Source organism: Diaporthe citri, assembly GCF_014595645.1.
Source record: "Diaporthe citri strain NFHF-8-4 chromosome Unknown scaffold_1, whole genome shotgun sequence".
Lineage (NCBI taxonomy): Eukaryota > Fungi > Ascomycota > Sordariomycetes > Diaporthales > Diaporthaceae > Diaporthe > Diaporthe citri.
Genome location: NW_025064846.1, coordinates 2759610 through 2777427, shown reverse-complemented (window position 1 = coordinate 2777427; position 17818 = coordinate 2759610). Strand labels below are relative to the sequence as shown.

The 17818-nt window shown below is 55.7% G+C and overlaps 7 protein-coding genes across 7 annotated transcripts; 3 read left to right on the top strand and 4 right to left on the bottom strand.

Annotated features, from left to right (window-relative positions):
* Nucleotides 1–37: 37 nt before the first annotated feature.
* Nucleotides 38–2804, top strand: INS49_000719 (uncharacterized protein; the record flags this gene model as incomplete). Its single annotated transcript, XM_043161556.1, has 6 exons — nucleotides 38–116; nucleotides 532–1483; nucleotides 1540–1645; nucleotides 1701–2042; nucleotides 2111–2252; nucleotides 2356–2804. The coding sequence occupies 6 exons, from the start codon at nucleotides 38–40 to the stop codon at nucleotides 2802–2804; spliced, it is 2070 nt and encodes a 689-aa protein (XP_043030062.1).
* Nucleotides 2805–4565: 1761 nt separating this feature from the next.
* On the bottom strand, nucleotides 4566–5089 carry INS49_000718 (uncharacterized protein; the record flags this gene model as incomplete). The annotated part of the gene is made up of 2 exons (XM_043161555.1): nucleotides 4566–4585; nucleotides 4648–5089. 2 exons carry the CDS (start codon nucleotides 5087–5089, stop codon nucleotides 4566–4568), a joined length of 462 nt encoding a protein of 153 aa, XP_043030061.1.
* Nucleotides 5090–7721: 2632 nt separating this feature from the next.
* On the bottom strand, nucleotides 7722–8869 carry INS49_000717 (uncharacterized protein; the record flags this gene model as incomplete). Its single annotated transcript, XM_043161554.1, has 3 exons — nucleotides 7722–8143; nucleotides 8227–8518; nucleotides 8627–8869. The coding sequence occupies 3 exons, from the start codon at nucleotides 8867–8869 to the stop codon at nucleotides 7722–7724; spliced, it is 957 nt and encodes a 318-aa protein (XP_043030060.1).
* A 1991-nt stretch (nucleotides 8870–10860) lies between these two features.
* On the bottom strand, nucleotides 10861–11247 carry INS49_000716 (uncharacterized protein; the record flags this gene model as incomplete). The annotated part of the gene is made up of 1 exon (XM_043161553.1): nucleotides 10861–11247. The coding sequence occupies one exon, from the start codon at nucleotides 11245–11247 to the stop codon at nucleotides 10861–10863; it is 387 nt and encodes a 128-aa protein (XP_043030059.1).
* A 583-nt stretch (nucleotides 11248–11830) lies between these two features.
* Nucleotides 11831–13302, top strand: INS49_000715 (uncharacterized protein; the record flags this gene model as incomplete). The annotated part of the gene is made up of 4 exons (XM_043161552.1): nucleotides 11831–11847; nucleotides 11909–12032; nucleotides 12090–12180; nucleotides 12260–13302. The coding sequence occupies 4 exons, from the start codon at nucleotides 11831–11833 to the stop codon at nucleotides 13300–13302; spliced, it is 1275 nt and encodes a 424-aa protein (XP_043030058.1).
* Nucleotides 13303–13642: 340 nt separating this feature from the next.
* INS49_000714 (uncharacterized protein) lies at nucleotides 13643–14595 on the bottom strand (the record flags this gene model as incomplete). Its single annotated transcript, XM_043161551.1, has 2 exons — nucleotides 13643–14424; nucleotides 14559–14595. 2 exons carry the CDS (start codon nucleotides 14593–14595, stop codon nucleotides 13643–13645), a joined length of 819 nt encoding a protein of 272 aa, XP_043030057.1.
* A 2025-nt stretch (nucleotides 14596–16620) lies between these two features.
* On the top strand, nucleotides 16621–17592 carry INS49_000713 (uncharacterized protein; the record flags this gene model as incomplete). The annotated part of the gene is made up of 1 exon (XM_043161550.1): nucleotides 16621–17592. The coding sequence occupies one exon, from the start codon at nucleotides 16621–16623 to the stop codon at nucleotides 17590–17592; it is 972 nt and encodes a 323-aa protein (XP_043030056.1).
* Nucleotides 17593–17818: the final 226 nt, after the last annotated feature.

The window sequence follows — 17818 nt, the reverse complement described above, 5'->3', positions numbered from 1 at the left end:
TCCTCTGGCACCCGCCGCTAGAATCGCTAGAATCGCCATGCCTGCGGCTGAGCTGGCCCTGCTCCAACGTCTCCATACCCTGGCGAACTTCATCTCGATTCCGACATCCAAGGGGTGTGAGTGATTGGCGCCTCACCGCACCCGGTGCCCCGGCGTCTACGTACCCAAACACCTGCGCCCGGAGCGGTAGCACAGCGAATCGTGTTGCACCGACGTTTATATACTGCCGACTTTGCTGTTTTACCTCCCGAGTCCTGTCCTCCGAGGACTGCTCTGCCGAGACGTGCACATTGGTCACACTGCTTCTGTTTGCCTGCTTGCCTGCCTGCCTGCCTTCCTTGATTTCATCTTCTCAAAGTGTGCCATTTCGCATGTCCGGTAGATACCCTTGATACCCCCGTATGCATAAGGAGCAAAGATGGAGCACAGCACGAGGCCAGATATCATTGTGGCGGTGGACTTGGGGTCGACATTTACAGGCGGGTCTCCATCCTCCCTCGGACAACTCTTCCCCGGCTGACACACAAGAAGGCGTGGCCTGGGCCCGGCCGCAGGCTACTAATGCTCTTCAGAGCCCAATACAAGTCATCTACAACTGGCCAGGGTGCTCAACAAGGAACGAGCAGAAGGTCCACACGTGCCTGGTCTATGGCCGGGATGAGAGGCCGACCTCTTGGGGCTTCATCTGCGAGGACGATGATGAGTTTGAAATGAAGCGTCGGGAGTTCTTCAAGATATTCCTCGACAAAATGAATCTCCTGGAGGCACAGATAAAGGGCCTTCAAGGTGCCCCGGAGTCTGTCGCCCAAGCCCAGAAGTTTGTCACGGACTACCTCAGCGAGGTCTACGTCCACGTCAAGTCGACGATAGAGCACCAGACCGGCATCGGGCCTTTTACAGGGTGGAAGGACCTCGCCGTCGAGTTCCTCTTCAGCGTGCCGACAACATGGCGCAGCTTCGAGATAATCAACACTTTCAAGGAGGCCATCAAGAACGCGGGATTCGGCGCCGAAGGCCCCAGGCACGCGGCCACCGTGGACCTGACAGAGTCCGAGGCCGCCGCAGTGGCAACGATTAAGTCGACGGCGATCAATTTTGAGAAGGACGACATCTTCCTATCGGTGGACGCGGGTGGGGGAACAACAGACTTCGCCCTGATGCAGGTGGTTGAGACCAGGGAGCCGTTCCCGACGCTGAAGCAGCTGACGCAGGTCGACGGCGTGGGGATCGGCTCGACCCTGATAGACCGCGCTTTTCTTGACCTGGTCGAGGACAGGGTGTTTCCATTCTCCGAACTGGTCGACCAGCTGCCACCGGACTGCATCGAGAAGCTGGTCCGTAGCGACAAATTCAGGACGGCCAAGCACAAGTTCGGGGAGCGCGTGTACAACTCAGCAGTGTATAAGCTGCCGATGGAGGGTGTTGGCTATAACTTTTATCACGAGGGAGCCGGCATCGAATCCGGTAGATTTTTGTTGACGAGGTGAGTGGCATGCGCATTCTCAACCACGGTGACAGCTGATGTTAATGTTCGAGCAGGGAAGACATGCAGTCGATATTCGACCCACACATCAACAGCATGCTCAAGAAGATCAGGGAGCAGCTCGACTTTGTCCGAGTCAAAGCATTTGGAAATCCCCAAGTTGTAAGCGCAGAGTCTCTGCTAGCACCGTTTATGTCGTTACTGACATCAGCAACAGCGATTTTTGATACTCTCGGGTGGGCTCGGCAGCTCCGCATACGTACGAGACCGGCTGCAGCAAGATCTGTCGCTCAATCCCCATCCGAATGCAGTTCACATCAACATCGTACAGGCACATGATCCTCAACTAGTCGTGGTCAAGGGCTTGATTCTTGACCGACTACAAAAGCTCGAAAGCGGCGACAAGCCCGTGCTTGCCATGCGAAAGGCGAGGGCGAGCTACGGCGTGATGTGCAAAATGAAGTATAACCCAGTAATACACTTCCAGGAGGAGCTGAAAACAGATCCCTTGGACGGTCAGGTCTACGCCATGAGCCAAATAGACTGGCTTATCAGGAAAGTATGTAACCAAAGCAGAAGAATCTCGGATGGGAGTTGATCTCGCTGACTCGACATGTACACCCACAGGGCGACGATATAGATCCAAACGTGCCAATAATATCAATCTTTAACCAGAAAATAGCAAAGGGGAGCACAATACGGCACTGGGACTCCGTCATAGTGATATCTCACAGCGAAAAGGAGTTTCTCCCAGTCAGCATGAAAGACTGTAAGGCACCCCGACCAGGGCTCTGACCCACCCACGCATACAGCAGATTAAAGAAGGAACAAAAAGAAGACAAAGTCGACTAACGAGACACGAAAATCAATAGCCGGCGCGAAACAGCTCTGCACGGTCAGGTCAGACCTCTCGGGTGTGCGGGATAGCGACCTCGAGCTTGTGAAGCAGAAGAGGAGTCATCGGGCCCTGTTCTCGCGCAGCGCGCGCTGGTACAACTGCACATACGAAGTCAGGGCAGTGGTCGGCGCCGCGGACTTGACTTTCGAGCTTTGGTTCAACGAGCAGCGCTTCTCCAAGAACCACGCACCGATCAGGGTCACATGGGACGACGAGGGTACCGCGGCCCCAGCAGGGCAAGGAGGACAATATGAAGGGGCGGTGGTACTAGGAGGAGAAGGGGGAGGAGTGGTCCCCGACTCGACTGCACACGGCCGGGCCGCGGCGGTGGCTGACACGGGCAGTGCGAGCGGAAGTAGCCCCGTAGGGTCGGTTTCGGGCGTCAGTGGCCGGCCCAGTGACCTCGTGAGCCACAGCAGGTGAGTTGCTAGACCGGGGCGGTTGAGCTTCTCGTCTCAGGCGGCGTCTTCCCTCTTCCTGGTATTCGGAGTTTTGACGGATTTTATTTCAACAGCACTTCATCACTCGGGTCTTCGGAGCTGGTGAGACCGGAGTTCCACGCGGTTGTGGAGCAGTATTGATGGTGGGTGGCAGGGAACCAAGGAGAGCAGAAAGGGTTCCATAGGGGAGGGAGGGTGCGCTGCGATTCTGGGAAAGGAATTCTGTGAGAGGGACAGTCTCGCCATTAAACGTTTTCCATCACTTTTCTATTTTTGTCAAATACCTTACACCGGCCGGGCATCACTTATGGGAGGAAAAGTCGTAGGGATAGAGACGGGGGTACGGTTGGCAAGGGCATGACCAACAATGATCACAGACTCATTGGGACAAAATGGGGCAAGTTTATATGACCCACCAACATATCTGAGGACAAAGTTGGCTCGAAATCAACGCAAATTTGACAGCCCGACCGACGATGCCTTCCAAATTTTACTTGAGCAAGCATTGGTCCGCTGCTGAAAAGCTGTAGCAACGAATCCAGATACCGACTGTAAAGATCGGCGTATCAGAATGTTACAAAGAAGCTGTTGAATTTATCCCAGACTTTGTGCTTCTGCTCACAGGTGTGAAGTGTTCCTCTCACACTTATGTTCGCCCCATGTAGCTGAGGGCCCAGTTACTCAGTTTGGACACGTGAACGGGAGACATTCTGAAGAATAAACTTTTGAGGGCACAATCACTTCCTAGTCGTCAACTTCCCTATGCTGGATTTGGAACACCCCAGGTATGTAGCTCCGCAAAAAGTGCCACGCTGCAGAGACCAAGAACCTGACCTCCCCCATAGCACCGGGCCTCCTGACGACCCTTGTTCCCTCCCCTCCCCTCTTGGGCGCGGAAGCCAAAAGCTCCGACGAGTGGCCCTGTTCCTCTCCCCGCGTTTTCGCGCGTTTCAGTTTCGGATGGCAGCTGTCGATGAATATGCCCATCAGACGCCAATGCGACGCCAAGCTTTCCTGTGGTCTTGGCATCGGGTATTTCTTTTCTCTCTTGTAAGTTGGTTCCCTGTTGACAGCAGACGTCAGTTGGGAGACAGGGCCTGGCAGGGCTGGGAAAAGCTTGGCTCTTTGCTTTGCCTGGGTGTTAGTCCCCGTAGGCCTGGACTGTCGAGGCCTCCTTCGCGGGTGTGGTGGGTCCTCAGGAGCGGCGGGTCTGGGGCTCGGAGATCTTGGTGCCATCCCCACTGCCGGGTGTGTTAATCGCCGGTAACGTATTTCCAGGATTTTTCTGTGGCTCATCGTAAGTCCCACATGGAGATCAATGCAGGAAAGAGTTGGTCAGTAGGGGACACGCAGAGCAAAGTTGGAAAATGTCCAGTATATTTTCCGAGAGTAAGCAGCAAAGGCTAAGATGACTGAGAAGCCTCAAAGCCAAGCCAGCATCTGCATTTCCTCTTCTGTGCCTCCTATATATATAAAAATAATTCCAAAACTTGTTTGGTCTAAACCACCATCCGCAGGGTTAAAACTAGCACACGAGACAGTAGTAGTAATGAATAGTAGTAGTAGTCAAACCCAAGCCCCAGCCTCTCTCGTAGGACACCGAGCCTCGACAGTGATCGTATTATTATTTACCCTGAATGGAGTGTTCCTTCATGTGACGGACAAAGATGATCTGCTCGGGTCCCCGAGTGCCTCCTTCCCCTGCCCCCCTCTTATGCCCAATGTAAATACCCATGATGTGAAATTACTCCTTGCCGACGACAACTGTGTACTTGTTAGATATGTTTGATCTCATGATGCTGTGTAGGATGGAGAATGGTACGTACTGGTCTGCTCAGAGATGGCAGTGATCTGGGGGATCAGCGAGGCATCGACAAGCGAAGACAGGTCAAAGGCGCCGACGTTGTTGATGAGGCCGAGCTGCAGGGCCTGGAGGTTCAGGCTGGAGAGGTCGAAGGCGTTGAAGACGCCGAGCTGGCCGAGCTGGAGGAGGGTCTGGAGCTGCTGGAGCTGCAGGAGGGCGTTGACGTCGAAGGCCTGACCCTGGAAGAGACCTTGGAAGGCGAGGGCGTTGAAGTTGTTCTGGACAGCCAGGGTGTTGAGGAGCTGCAGGTCCAGGGAGTTGATGCGGTTCAGGTAGTTGACGTCCAGGGAGTTGAACCGCTCGAGGTTGTTGAGCTGGGAGATGTCCAGCTGACCGCGCTTCTCAGTGGGAGCGGCGGAGGCGACAGCGGCGAGGGCACCGGCGAAGATGGTAGAGAACTTCATTTTTGAAATTAAAAGTGGATTAGGAGCACAGCTGGGGATATTTGTTAGTCATGATGCCTGGGCCCTGCGATCTGGAGTGGGGTTGCTCACCTCAAGTTCAGGTAAATGGGTATCGAAGGAATGTGGAATAGAACAATGAGCACAGCTGATGAGTAAGTTAGTGACCAATGTCTACCCCGGAGTAGGAGGTGGAGAGGCTGGAGGAGGATGTGCTTACCTCAAAAGGAACGACTGTAGAGTGAATGGAAGAGGCTTGAAGACCGATGATGCTTTGGTGGATGATGACAACAAGATAGTGGCCATTGGAACAAGACCACACAGGATATTATATACAGATGGGGACGAGTATGATGAACCTGGGGTCTTGGGACGGATGAGCGATGAACCGTCTGCCAAGATTGATCAAACGACAAAGCATATCCGGATGTGTAGTGAAGGAGTCTTCCGTTGCGTATCAGACTGCATGGATAGACAGATAAACGGCAGGGATGAGACTATATGGCTAGGCCAGGGTGCATGATCATGGGGGGATTTGTGGTAAACAAGAGACATGTTGCAATGCTCTGCCCTGGTGGCATGGAGCGGGCTGAGAGACGGGACGACGGCGACGGGACGACTTTGCAAGGTAGAGCAGGAGCCCCTAGCTCGGATGCCCATCGTCCCAAGACATGACTGCTCCAGCCGACGTGTGCTCCCAGAGCCCCATCGTGGGTTGGGACTATCAAGTTGACACACGCGGAAGCCATCGTGGCCGGGGACTCGACGAGCCAAGGACTTACGGGACCCTCTCTCTGTGTTGTTCACCGTAGGGATCCTGCAGAAACATGGGCGCAGAGTCCAGGGTGGCGAAATAACCTTAATCGCAGAATGCTACCGCCTGGTCAAGACTTGGTGTGCAGCTTTGACGCCGGTGACAGGGCCTTGCATTGGGCAGGATGGCTGGCAGAAACATATACCGAGCTTCCAGCTTGGCAGGATCAAGGAAGCCAGTCAATTAGTTTACTTGATCGCCGCCATGGGTGGGTGGGGATTCTGTTTGAGTGTTGAGAATCCGACCGCCTCGCCGGCTTTTGACTAAGCCAAGCCTGTCCAGCTCGGCATGCCATGTGGCCATGCTCGGATGGGGTGGCAGAGACTCTTCCATGTCCCGCTTCTGCCCAAATGGCAAGCTGTGGGCGAGGAGACTGGGATGAAGTGAAGCAGTTGGCGATGATCCCTTTAGAGAACAAGTATGCAGTCACACAAGTCATTTCATCTTCCGCCCGCCGCAACAACTGGGTGGCGGGCAACATCAGTTTGGTTGCTAGACTAGCAAAGAACAGGACATGACATTCAGAGTTCTGTCATCCGGTCATTGGCGCCAACTGCTGTCGTCTGTCAGTCGAGTGCCCCATAGGGCAGGGCCAAGGTGCTCGGACGACAGTTGGCATTGCCCTGCCAATGGCGGTCAGGGGAGGCCAAGCAGACACCGCCCAGGTGGTCAGATGAAAGGGAGCGGGCAGTCGCTGGGCATGAGCTTGTCTGGTGGGGAAGAGGTGAGGTTGAAGTTGGGTTTGGACTGGTCCGAATTCAATCCGGATTGAGTTCAGGACCGGCTGACAGGCGTCAGGCGAACCCGCATGGGAGGGCACGGACGCCCTTTGCCTATTTAGTGGTCCCCAGGGGCTGCCGGGCCGTTCTCACTGGCCCAGAGCCCATTAAGCTATGCCCTCCCAGCAGGGGGGCACCCCAGCCAGGCGGGCCAGTCCCCCAGTCCCAATCCCACGTCGCTCGCGCCCGCCAGAGTCGCACCATGCTGCTTTGGGCCGTGATCCCCATCTCAAACTGTCGCAGTCAGAAAACTTGATGCAGGTGACTAGGTGAATAATATGGCATAGTATTCAATGGTGTCATCGCCGTCCATGCTTTTCCCTTCAGCCCAGCCATGCAGTGACAGTTGCCATCCGGAATCGCCTCTCATCCGAGCTTTTTTGAGACGACGAGGCCGTTCAGGAGGTTGTGCCCGACCCGTCCGGTGCGGTGTGGCTGATGCTCATCCCATCGCACCATGGCGAAAACGGCGATCGGCAGAGATGAGTCTGGCGGAGGGATCGGACGGGAGTTGACATCAGACGTTGGCTCAAGGCTTGGGACTAAGCAGACATTTTTCTTCCGAGTCAAGTGGTGACCTCTATTCAGCCAGAGGCGCAAGAGAATCGACCCTTGATAGCAACAAAGGCCGACTTGGGCAAGAAACCCCTTGTAGACAGCAGTAACACTTTGATATGTTCACCTTGAGGTTGAAGTTTTCTATGATTGGAATGTATAGACAATTTAGATTTTGTTTCTGCAAGACATCGAGTACAGTCATAAGTTGAATACATGGTCAAATTTCCTCACCAAACCAGTGAATGCTCATTACTACGTAGAAGCATCCAAGGCAAGGAAACCCTTCAATACGTCTGGAAAGCCTATCCTAGGGTCAAGCCTAATGTTTTGTGCATCAATATGGCAATGGCTCCGCTTTTGCAAAACTACTGGTATCAAATTGAATGCTCGTGACTGAATATCGAATGCCCTACTACCGCGAGTCCAGCGCGGCATATCACGCCCTACACTCCTCCGCGTTTGCGTCGGCATTCTATTGAGCCTTCTAGCTAGCTTGGGCCTGCTCGGCAGCTTGAGCTCGCTCGCCAGCCTTCGCCTCCTCACCGGCTTGGGCTTCCTCGCCAGCTTGAGCTTCCTCGCCGGCCTTGGCCTCTTCACCAGCTTGCGCGTCAGCATTTTCATCCGCATTCTGATCAGCATTCTGATCAGCGTTCTCGTCCGCGTTCTGATCAGCATTCTCATCCGCATTCTGATCCGCGTTCTCGTCCGCATTTTGATCAGCATTCTGGTCAGCGTTCTCGTCCGCATTCTGCTGATCTTGGTTCTGCTGATCATTGTTCTCGGCCTGGCAAGGCGGCAGGTTCTGGATGTTGGCGGATTGCCCAACATTGCATTGCCTCTTGATCATGTCATCCCGGCGCTCCCTGAGTGTGGGCAGCTTTGCACCAGGCTCACGCTTGATAATTCCTAGTCCAAAGTATTAGCTTGGTGTGCTCAACTCATCCGCGTCGCCAGGGGAAGGGGGAATGCAGCAGCAACGGGAGACTCACCGGCGTTGAAAACGTTGAACGCCCCGCCGAAGAGCAGGTTGGACTGGATCAGGTTCTGCGCGCCGAAGACGTTCAGGACGCCAAGCTGCTGTAGCTGGGCCAGCTGGGCGAGCTCGAGGAACATCTGCTGCTGCTGCTGGACCCCGAGGGCGAGGAGGGTGTTCAGATCGACGATCCCGCCGAGGCAGAAGCTGTTCATCAGGCTGTCGATTCCGAAGGCCAGCGAGATTGGGTCGGCCAGGTTGATGCTGCCGAGGTTCAGGCCACCCTGGTTCATGTTCTGCAAATCAAGCTGCGCAGCGTCGAAGCTGTGGAAAGGATGTGTCAGTTTGGTATAGTATGGGACAATCTTCGGAGAACAATATATAACACGCACTTTGGGTCATTCAGGGCTTTCGACGTTGATGCATTGCTGGCCGTTTTGGACCTGAATGACATCCGAAGCATTCGCTGCATTGTTCTCATCATTGTTGTTGTTATTGTTGTTGTCTTTGCCTGCCTGTGCGTTGGCGTCGGCGCCTTGGTTGACTCCGGTCGAGTTGCCTTGCTGGATGTCGGTTGCGTTGCCTGCTGCCACCTGGGCACCGCCTTCTTGGGTGGCCACGGCGAGCCCGGCTAGGAGAAGGACTGTGATTGACTTCATGATTGGTGAGTCCGATTAAGTGATAGTGTTGTGTAAAGATTGGAGTTTGAGAGCACAGCTGGATATGCTGGTCAGTCCACACAATCTGCAGGTAGTAAAGTTGCACCAGCGACGTACCTCTTGAATGAGTGACTAAGAAAAAAAAATGAATATTACAAGAGAACCAGATATGGCTTCACCTGGGAAGGAGGACGGCATGGACCGACGTGCGCATAGGCAACACTTATAAGCCAGAGCTGATGGTGCATATTTCGCCAAGCCGTGAGAAGGCACCCTGCGCGACTTCTGGCGATCATGTCGGATCACGGCGACTTTGTCGATGAAACCCGCCCGAAGCCTTCAAGCATCGAGTTGGACGGCCCTTCATGGTGTTGAGCCAGGAGTATACTAGAGCCGCACATGCAGAGCGGCAAGTGCATTCCCGGACCCCTCGTCCTCGCTTATGGTCCAAACACAATCAAGCAGTTGTCTACGCCCTGTCTGTCACCGCTCAGGAGGATGAGATGACAGCTGTGCATTTTCATCCCATGAAGAGATTTGGTAGACTAATATCTGTGAGAGCTCAGTGTTGAAATTCTCTGGAGTGTATTCCACATGACGGAGTTTCGCCCCAGCAGTCAGCTCTGCACCAAAATCAGCAACCAATTCATCTGGAGTCTGACAGCCAAAATAAAGAAGATCGACCGCACATGATATCGACAGAGTTCATCCACAATTTTTGGGATCCCCACCGTGAAGCTTGACATCTCGATTTTCCATCGTCTGGAGTACTCGAGCAGGTTCGTCGGTGAAGGATCCGCGTTCTGCGACACTCAGCAACCCCAGATCGACGCGGAGCCACGGCCAAGAACAACCCGTCTCATCTCGCGGGCGCTGCCCGCCCATGCGACTCTGCCACCGTGAGGATGTGGAATTCAAATTGCTGCAGAGTGATGCACTGATCACCTGAGTGACTGCCAAAGGAGAGCTTGGCCCAAACCCGAGTCAAACTCCTCGTTACGCGCTGGGCAGGCGTCACGCCTTGGATTGGGCAATGACGGGGATCGTGAGGATGCGTTTGGGTAATGCCGAGTGAATAACACGCATTGTATGGTCATTATCCTGTCTGAAAGAAATCAGAGACTCTCACCGACAAAAACGGAGGGTATACCAGTACATCACCAGTACTAAACCAACACCTATACCTAGTTTACACGTCCAATCCAAATGCCCACTTCACACACCTAAGGCTAAGTAGACCTGCAGATTGAGCATGTAAATTATGCATATGAATTAGGCATATAGTATTAGGTGCACAACTAGGGTACATGGGTGTTGGGTGTGAAAATTGAGTGTGGGTATTGGGTGTGGGTGTGCAAATCAGGCCGGGTGACGCGCTCTGCTTCCCTGTGGCTATGGCACGAGTGATGTACCGGTATACCCTCCGTTTCTGCAGGTGCGAATCTCCATGTTCGTCTGAAAGCAAACGTGATGGGATCTCATCTTCGCTCTGCTTGTCCTTCGGCGTGGTCCGACGCTTCCGCCTGCTTGCCATGCGTGGACTGAGCAAAACCAATTGGACACGGACGACAACCCGCGACAAGGCCTCTCTTGAGGCACCTGACCTCTTGCAAGCCGAATCACACATGAGGGCTGTGTTGAGCTGGTTTCGTATTGCATTTTCTATATCGTGGTATCGCCACTTCATATTGCTCCGGTGGATGCTGGTCCGACTCTTTGTCGGGTCCAATGTTTCCCATCTGCATCTTAACCCAGTTTCATATTTGCGGTACCGATTTGGGGAGATTTCCCACCGATCCTATAACCGTATATACAATTCGATGTGTCGGGCGATCGACAACGCATCGTGTCCGAGGAGTGAAGATGTTGTACCGGAAACGTTCCCGAAAGTCCTCACAGATTGGATGGCCAAGGTATGCGGAACGATCAATGTCGTCCATGGCCAGAATATGATGGTGTGCCCAATGGCACAGTCGAGTGGCCTCGATTCGCTATAATGAACGGCTCTGAGTGCTGTTGTCGGTGGTTGGAGACTTGCTCGACTGCTTGAAGCCCAGAAGCTCCCCGACCTTTCCGCCCGGCTTCGGTACAGGGCATTCGCGTTTGCTCCTGTTTCCTTCATGGTCGACCAGATCTTCCTGCGTTATGTTGTTGAATTGCACAACTCCTCCCTGTACGACTTGGCTTTGCTGCTGTACCCTCCGCCTCCGCCTCCTCCTGCCGTTTTCGTCTTCCACTATTTCCCCATCGGCGTATGTGATCCTCGGAGCAGGACACGGGAGTACGTGTGGGAGAGCTACCACAAAGAAGCTGGCAAGCATGGTGGTCGCGAACAAGGACGAGGTCATTCGGGACCTCGGGTGGAGATGTGGTGGCATGATGGCGAGGGTGGTGGAGAGCCGGGTACTCTGCAAGTCGATTAGCTTTGACACAAAGTTTTTGAGATCACCAATTGTGCTCACACAGAGCCACCAGTGTCGTGGTCATGGCATGTGGGCTCAAATCGAAAGACCGTGAAGCAGCGACAGCCTTTGGCGTAGATCAATGCGCTCATCAGAAAATCGTGAGAGAAGCTCAAATGACTGCCATCTCATTGGACTCCTTCCGGCAGGCAAAGTGCTGGCGGGCCACACACCCGGGACTGGCGGCGGGCATCGTTAGCGCCTGCTTGAGGCTGATAATCCCTGCAGGAGAGCTGCTGATCGGCCCTAAAAGGAAAGTCTGGGGTAGGAACTCCGCCGAAATCGCGACAGCTTCAATCACAGTTCCATCGGATATCCCATCTTCGATAACAACCCTCTCCACCATCGACTTCTGATAACGTCCTGGTCAACCGACTATTTCCGACATCCTGCCCTCCTTCTCGACTCGTGCATGTGCTATGCGAGCGTACCATTGACCTTTTTCCAAAGCTGCATCCCAGCCTTTTGCTGAGGCTGCGCAGCTGCAGCCGCCGTTAAAATGAGCGACCTGGACAAGTGAGCGAACCCCGGCCGCTGATCCAAAACCGCCTTGGACAATACTAACAACTGTGCATAGAGCCATCGCACAGCTTCGAGCCTGTCGTCCCATACCAGAAGCCCAAGTCCGCGAGATATGTCATAAGGCACGCGAGCTACTAATAGAAGAGGGAAATGTCGTCACAGTCTGCGCGCCGGTCACAGTATGGGAATCTCATACCTGGTATCTTGCCTCACCGGATTGCGCTGACATGCAGTAGATATGCGGCGACATACACGGGCAGTTCCATGATCTAATGGAACTCTTTCGAGTGGGTGGCGATGTGCCGGACACCAACTACCTGTTCATGGGTATGAACCCCTTCCCCTCCCCTCCTTCCGTCGCAATGGCCACCGCCCAGACATGTAAGCTGATCGAATACCTCTCCAGGTGATTTTGTCGACCGTGGCTTCTACTCTCTCGAATCGTTCCTCCTCCTCCTCTGCCTCAAAGTTCGCTACCCCGATCGCATGACCCTCATCAGGGGCAACCACGAGTCCCGACAGATCACGACCGTCTATGGGTTTTACGACGAATGCTTGAGAAAATACGGGAGCGCGAATGTGTGGAGATACTGCTGTGATGTCTTCGACTATCTCGCCTTGGGCGCGATCGTTCTTGGTGCCTCGAACACCCTATATCCCGCCAGCGAAAGCCCCTCGGCGCAGGAGTACTTGGAGCAGAACACTGAGATCGAAGTCTGTAACGCGGATCGGGATGTCATCAGCAGGTTCCCACGCCGGAACCTGGAGGGCGAGGAGCAGAATAAGAGCCCGAACGGCGCGGCGGCAGCCACTGGAGACAAGACAGGCCCTCCGGGATCAGGTGCGTCGGGGTCGAGCGGCGGGTCGATCGGCAACCCCGCAGGCGCAGTGCTGTGTGTCCACGGTGGCCTCAGTCCGTTGATAGACACGGTGGATAAAATCCGTCTTCTTGATCGGAAACAGGAGGTCCCCCATGAAGGAGCGATGTGCGACCTGCTTTGGTCCGACCCGGACGACATCGACGGCTGGGGTCTTTCGCCGCGCGGCGCAGGGTTTCTGTTCGGCGCGGATATTGTCAGGCAGTTCAACAACAAGAACAACTTGTCGCTGATCGCGCGTGCGCACCAGCTGGTTATGGAAGGATTCAAGGAGATGTTTGACACGAGCATCGTCACAGTCTGGTCGGCGCCCAACTACTGCTACCGCTGTGGCAATGTGGCAGCTCTACTGGAGCTGTCGGAGGACGAGTCCGGGCTCGGCACGTTCTCCCGCAGCAATGGCGATGTGAACAGGAGCGACGGCGGGGCGGCGGGCAGGGCGCCGCTGATGGAGGGTCAGATAGCACCGCCGACCGTCGGACCGGCGAGGCGGTACCGAGTGTTTCAAGCAGCACCGCAGGATTCAAGAGGCATGCCGGCCAAGAAGCCAGTGGCTGACTACTTCTTGTAGAGTGTTCAGAGAAAAGATCCAGATGGTTTGTCGGTGTTTCTGGACTGGTGGATTTGCGTAAGGCGTTTGTCGCGACCAAGGGTCAATGTGTTCATGGAGCAATGCATTGCATGTTCGATAGACGTGGACTTTTATTCTGAGTATGAGACTGTCTGTTGCTTGGATAATGTATGACCCATAGAAGGGTGCGACGAAAAGGTGACAGGATTATTGATAAGATTCCCGTTGAACCAACTCTACTTGAGCCCCGTTTAGCAAAGATATGGAAGCAACCCAAAGCGACAGTGCTGTGGCCCTGTCTCCTCATGATGCCATCGTCAAGTGTACCATCTACTCACACTCACGGGCTCAGACGCTCCAGCGTCCACTTGTCCTCCTGCCCCTCCACCTTCTCATACACAAACCGGTCGTGCAGCCTGTTCTCCCTGCCCTGCCAGAACTCAACCCGCTCGGGCACGATCCTCAGCCCGCCCCAGAACTCAGGCACAGGGATGTCCTCGGAGCCCCTGAACCGCCCCTCCGCCTCGTCGACCCACCGCTGCAGCTGTGCGCGCCCGTCGTCGCCCTCCCCGGCGCCATCCCCACCAGCCCCGCCCACCTCGGAACTCAGCACCGCGCTCTGCCGGCTCGCCCACGCCCCGACGCGGCTCCCGCGCACGCGCGTGTCAAAGTACTTCTGGCTCTCCTCGCGGGGCAGGCGCTCGGCTCGGCCCTCGACGCGGACCTGGCGTTCGAGGGCCTCCCACCAGAACACCAGGCTCGCCCAGGGGTTGGACTCGAGGTCGCGCGCCTTACGGCTCGTGCCGAAGTTGGAGTAGACGACGAACCCGCGGGCGTCCAGCTCCTTCATGTACACGACGCGGGCGGACACGCGGCCAGAGGGGAGCGAGGCCGTCGAGAGGGTGCAGGTCTCCGGGTGAGGGATGGCCGGCTGCTGCTTTTCCTGCTGCTGGCTGCTGGGCCCTGTCGCCGGGGCGGCGTGGGACTGCGCGGCTGAGAACCATGAGTGGAACTGGGTGATGGGGCTGGCTGGGTCCAGGTCGCGCCGGTGCAGGCCGCCCTGAGACTCGTGCTGGAGGAATTGGTCGGCGCGGGCGTTTTGAGCGCCGCCGGCGGGTGCGACTGGGTGTGTGTCAGTTAACATTCTGTGGCGTTGACTACCAAGAGGGACAAAGATGTGCAGCAGTGGGATGGTGATGACTCATTGGTGATTCGTTGCAAGAGGGGCTGGGAGATATGTTGACGGGATTACTTACAGATCAGCTTGTCTGATTTTGCTTGGTGAAGTGCCATCCTGCTTACTGTAGGTGTGAAACCACTTAGGAGGTGAGATCTCGGGGTAATAAAGCGCATGGGAGAGGTTGAGGCAGAACAGAGGTGGGATCTTGGACGGGGCTCTTCGTGATATACGCCGCAGAGATGACTCCACCTCAACAAGAGTCTCCTGATGTCCCGATTCTACGAGTCTCTATGCGTTCTGACACTTCAATCCAGTGCGACTTCTCAGCAATTGGCTTATTTTGGTTATGGTAAAGTGGTTTTGCCAGCTCAGTCAGGAGATTAATGAGGGCAAAAGTCAGAAGCATCTCATGACGTCGACCAAATAGGGCAGGGGGAACAATGGTCCCCACGCTCAGTGCACCCGGGAGTTTGGGTCCTGCCAAACAAACCCACGTCAGTCACAGTTTCCCAGCATCGTTTCAATCATTATGGCGTGAAAACCCAAAATGCTGTGAAGGAATTTCATGCTGCCCTTGATATGCATGCATCGAACTCTGCTGATCCATGTGACAATCTATGAGCGATGGATGGCTGATTCGTCGTTGTAATGGTCAAGAGGGGGAGGGTAGGTTAGAACCGAGAGAGACCCTGGAAACCCTGAACACCCATGTCGTTCAGGGCCAAGTACGGAACTCAGGGACCTCTGTGGCTTCTCGGAATGTTACCCTGCCTGGATCTATCGTCTATCGGGCTCTTCATCACGAGCAGCTAGCTCTACTCACGTCGTCTTCAAGCTCCCGGACATGCTGACTACATCGACACCGACCCAATCGGCAGCCCTGGGTCGAATGGCCCAGAGTGGAGAGCATGAGACCGCGTAACCGCAGACACGTTAGCTTATCGATGATTGGGGTCCGTCCGATCTCCAGCAGCGGCATTGCGCAAGGTCTGGGCCTAGACCGCAAAGGGAGAGCTGGGTTGGTGTGGCGGTGACACGAGGGAGCTTGTGCGCGCTCGCATGGGGCAGGGAGCACCACAACATGACGATGCATGAGCGTGCAGAATCCGGTTATGCAAACTGGAGAAAGGGGCTGGTCGGAAGGAAGTGAGAGGTGGGAGATGGGAGATGAACTCCAATCAGTTGCTGGGTGTGCTGTCGAGAGAGAGATGTGCTGACGACCAGCCACCACTGAGTAAGTCTTGGTGGGGATTTGTTCGCCAGTCATGATGGCCATACTGTTCAGTAAGTATACCGACTATCTCCCTGAACAATGTTCCCTTGTTCGGTGTCCGGCTACACAGTACAGGGTATGCGAGATACATAGTCTAACGTTAGCCCGCCCAAGACAGCGATGCCCTGGTGTGGACGTTTACGGCCATGGTCGCTGAAACGCTTTTAGCTCCCATTTTTGAAACTCCCAGACACCACCGAGGTTGATGGTTGCTCTGCTCACTTCAGGAATGTTCTGTTGAATTGAACGACGACGACGACGACGACAAGCCAGTGCAACTACTCAATCTGTACTTCAATTTGCAGGATGCTTGCATCTTGATGTTGATCGATATTTCTCACTCTCCAGGTTCGAGTCAACCCTTGTCATAAGTTGAAGCTGCGAAGCACAAACCACCCCCAACATCACCTCCACACTGCTGCTGCCACCACCACCGCCACCAAACCACGTCCAACATCCAACGCTTTGCAGCCGACGTGACGCGGCATCTCCCAAGGTCGTGCAAAGACTGACTGGCCGGCCGTCCGGCCAAAATCTTGACCAAATCACAACAGGCAGATGGGCCTTGGCCATTCTCCAAGCGTGCCCCTCTGAGCCTCCACACTCCTGGGGCCACCCGGTCCTTAACAACGTCTCACAAGTGCCATTATACGGCCCTCCCACTCTCCCTCCATCAACCAAGCACCCACCCCCTTGATTGGTGCTCCCACACAGCCCCCTTGGCTGGTCCGAAAGTCAAACTCTCCAGCTGAGCCCACTCACCACTACACCTCGCACTCATTCATCCGTCCGCCTGCCGACTCACTCACCCATCCATCCCGCTCACTCACTCCTTTGCTCATCCCGCACTCCGACTCACCCGGTGATGCCACCTCAAACCCAGCAAGGCCGCCGCAGCTCTTCGGGCGTTGCTGGGATCGACATCATCACACCATCCACAAGACATGACGACACGGTGAAAAGGATGGTCCTGCGCAGGTTCCGACGCACCATGAGGCGGCTCTTCGGCGGGCGCTGGAAGCAGATGAGTGACGGGGAGGTCAAGGAGCTGGAGAAACAGATCGCAGCCGAGATGCGCACCGGCACCTTCCGCGCCGTCGAGCCTGCCATCCAACCGCCGACCGCCGACGAGCTGTGGCAGCGCCAGGATGACGGGGGCGGCGGCGGGGCTGCCGCGGCGGACAGGCTTCCCACCATGTCGTCCACCACCAAGAGGTCGACGGTTGTTTCACAGGCGTCGCGGGGTCAGTACTACGACGAGTACGGGGACGACTACGGCGGGTACCAGGACGCGCACTCAGTCGCCGGATGGGGAGGAGCAGCGAGCAGCGACTCCGGGTACGGGCCCGGCTACTACGACCGCGTCCCGCCGCGGCAGCCCGCCAAGGCGCCGGAGTACTACGTCCCCGGAGGCGGACCCTTCGACATACCTGAGGCGAGGCCCGAGTCCGTGTACGATGGAGGCTCACGCGCGAACAGCATGAGGAGTACCATCACGACGCGGACCAGCCGGAGGCCGCCGACACAGGGCTACTACCCACCCAACTCTTCTTCGTATGGGGAGAGCAGGGCCTACTCGATGCGCTCGGACCCGGGCAGAATATACGCCCGCAGCCCGATGCCCCGCATGTCCCTGCGTTCACAGCCGTCCTGGGACGGGCGTTATCACGGTGGAGGGGGTGACAGGAGCTATTCGTATGGCCCAGGGGATAGGGGCTATGGCTACGGCGGGGACTACGGCTACCGTGGTTGGGACGGACAGGACATCGAGGAGCACGAGTACCCTTCCCAAGAGCCAGGGACACACTATCAGGACTACCAGTACCCGGAACGCTGAAGGGCACTGCGCATCCCGATATAATATGGTATGGAACGGACTTCAACTTGCTGTTTCTTGGAAAGGCGGGTGGCGCGGACTGCGGATCCCAGAGGCGAAATGGGACGCACTCTGAGCCGCCTAGGCACGGAAGACACCGTCCATCTCTCCAGGAAGTCTACACCTCGAGGCGCAGACGAAAATGCAGCAACCTCCACAGCAGCGGACCTTTTATGCGCGCCCTCGA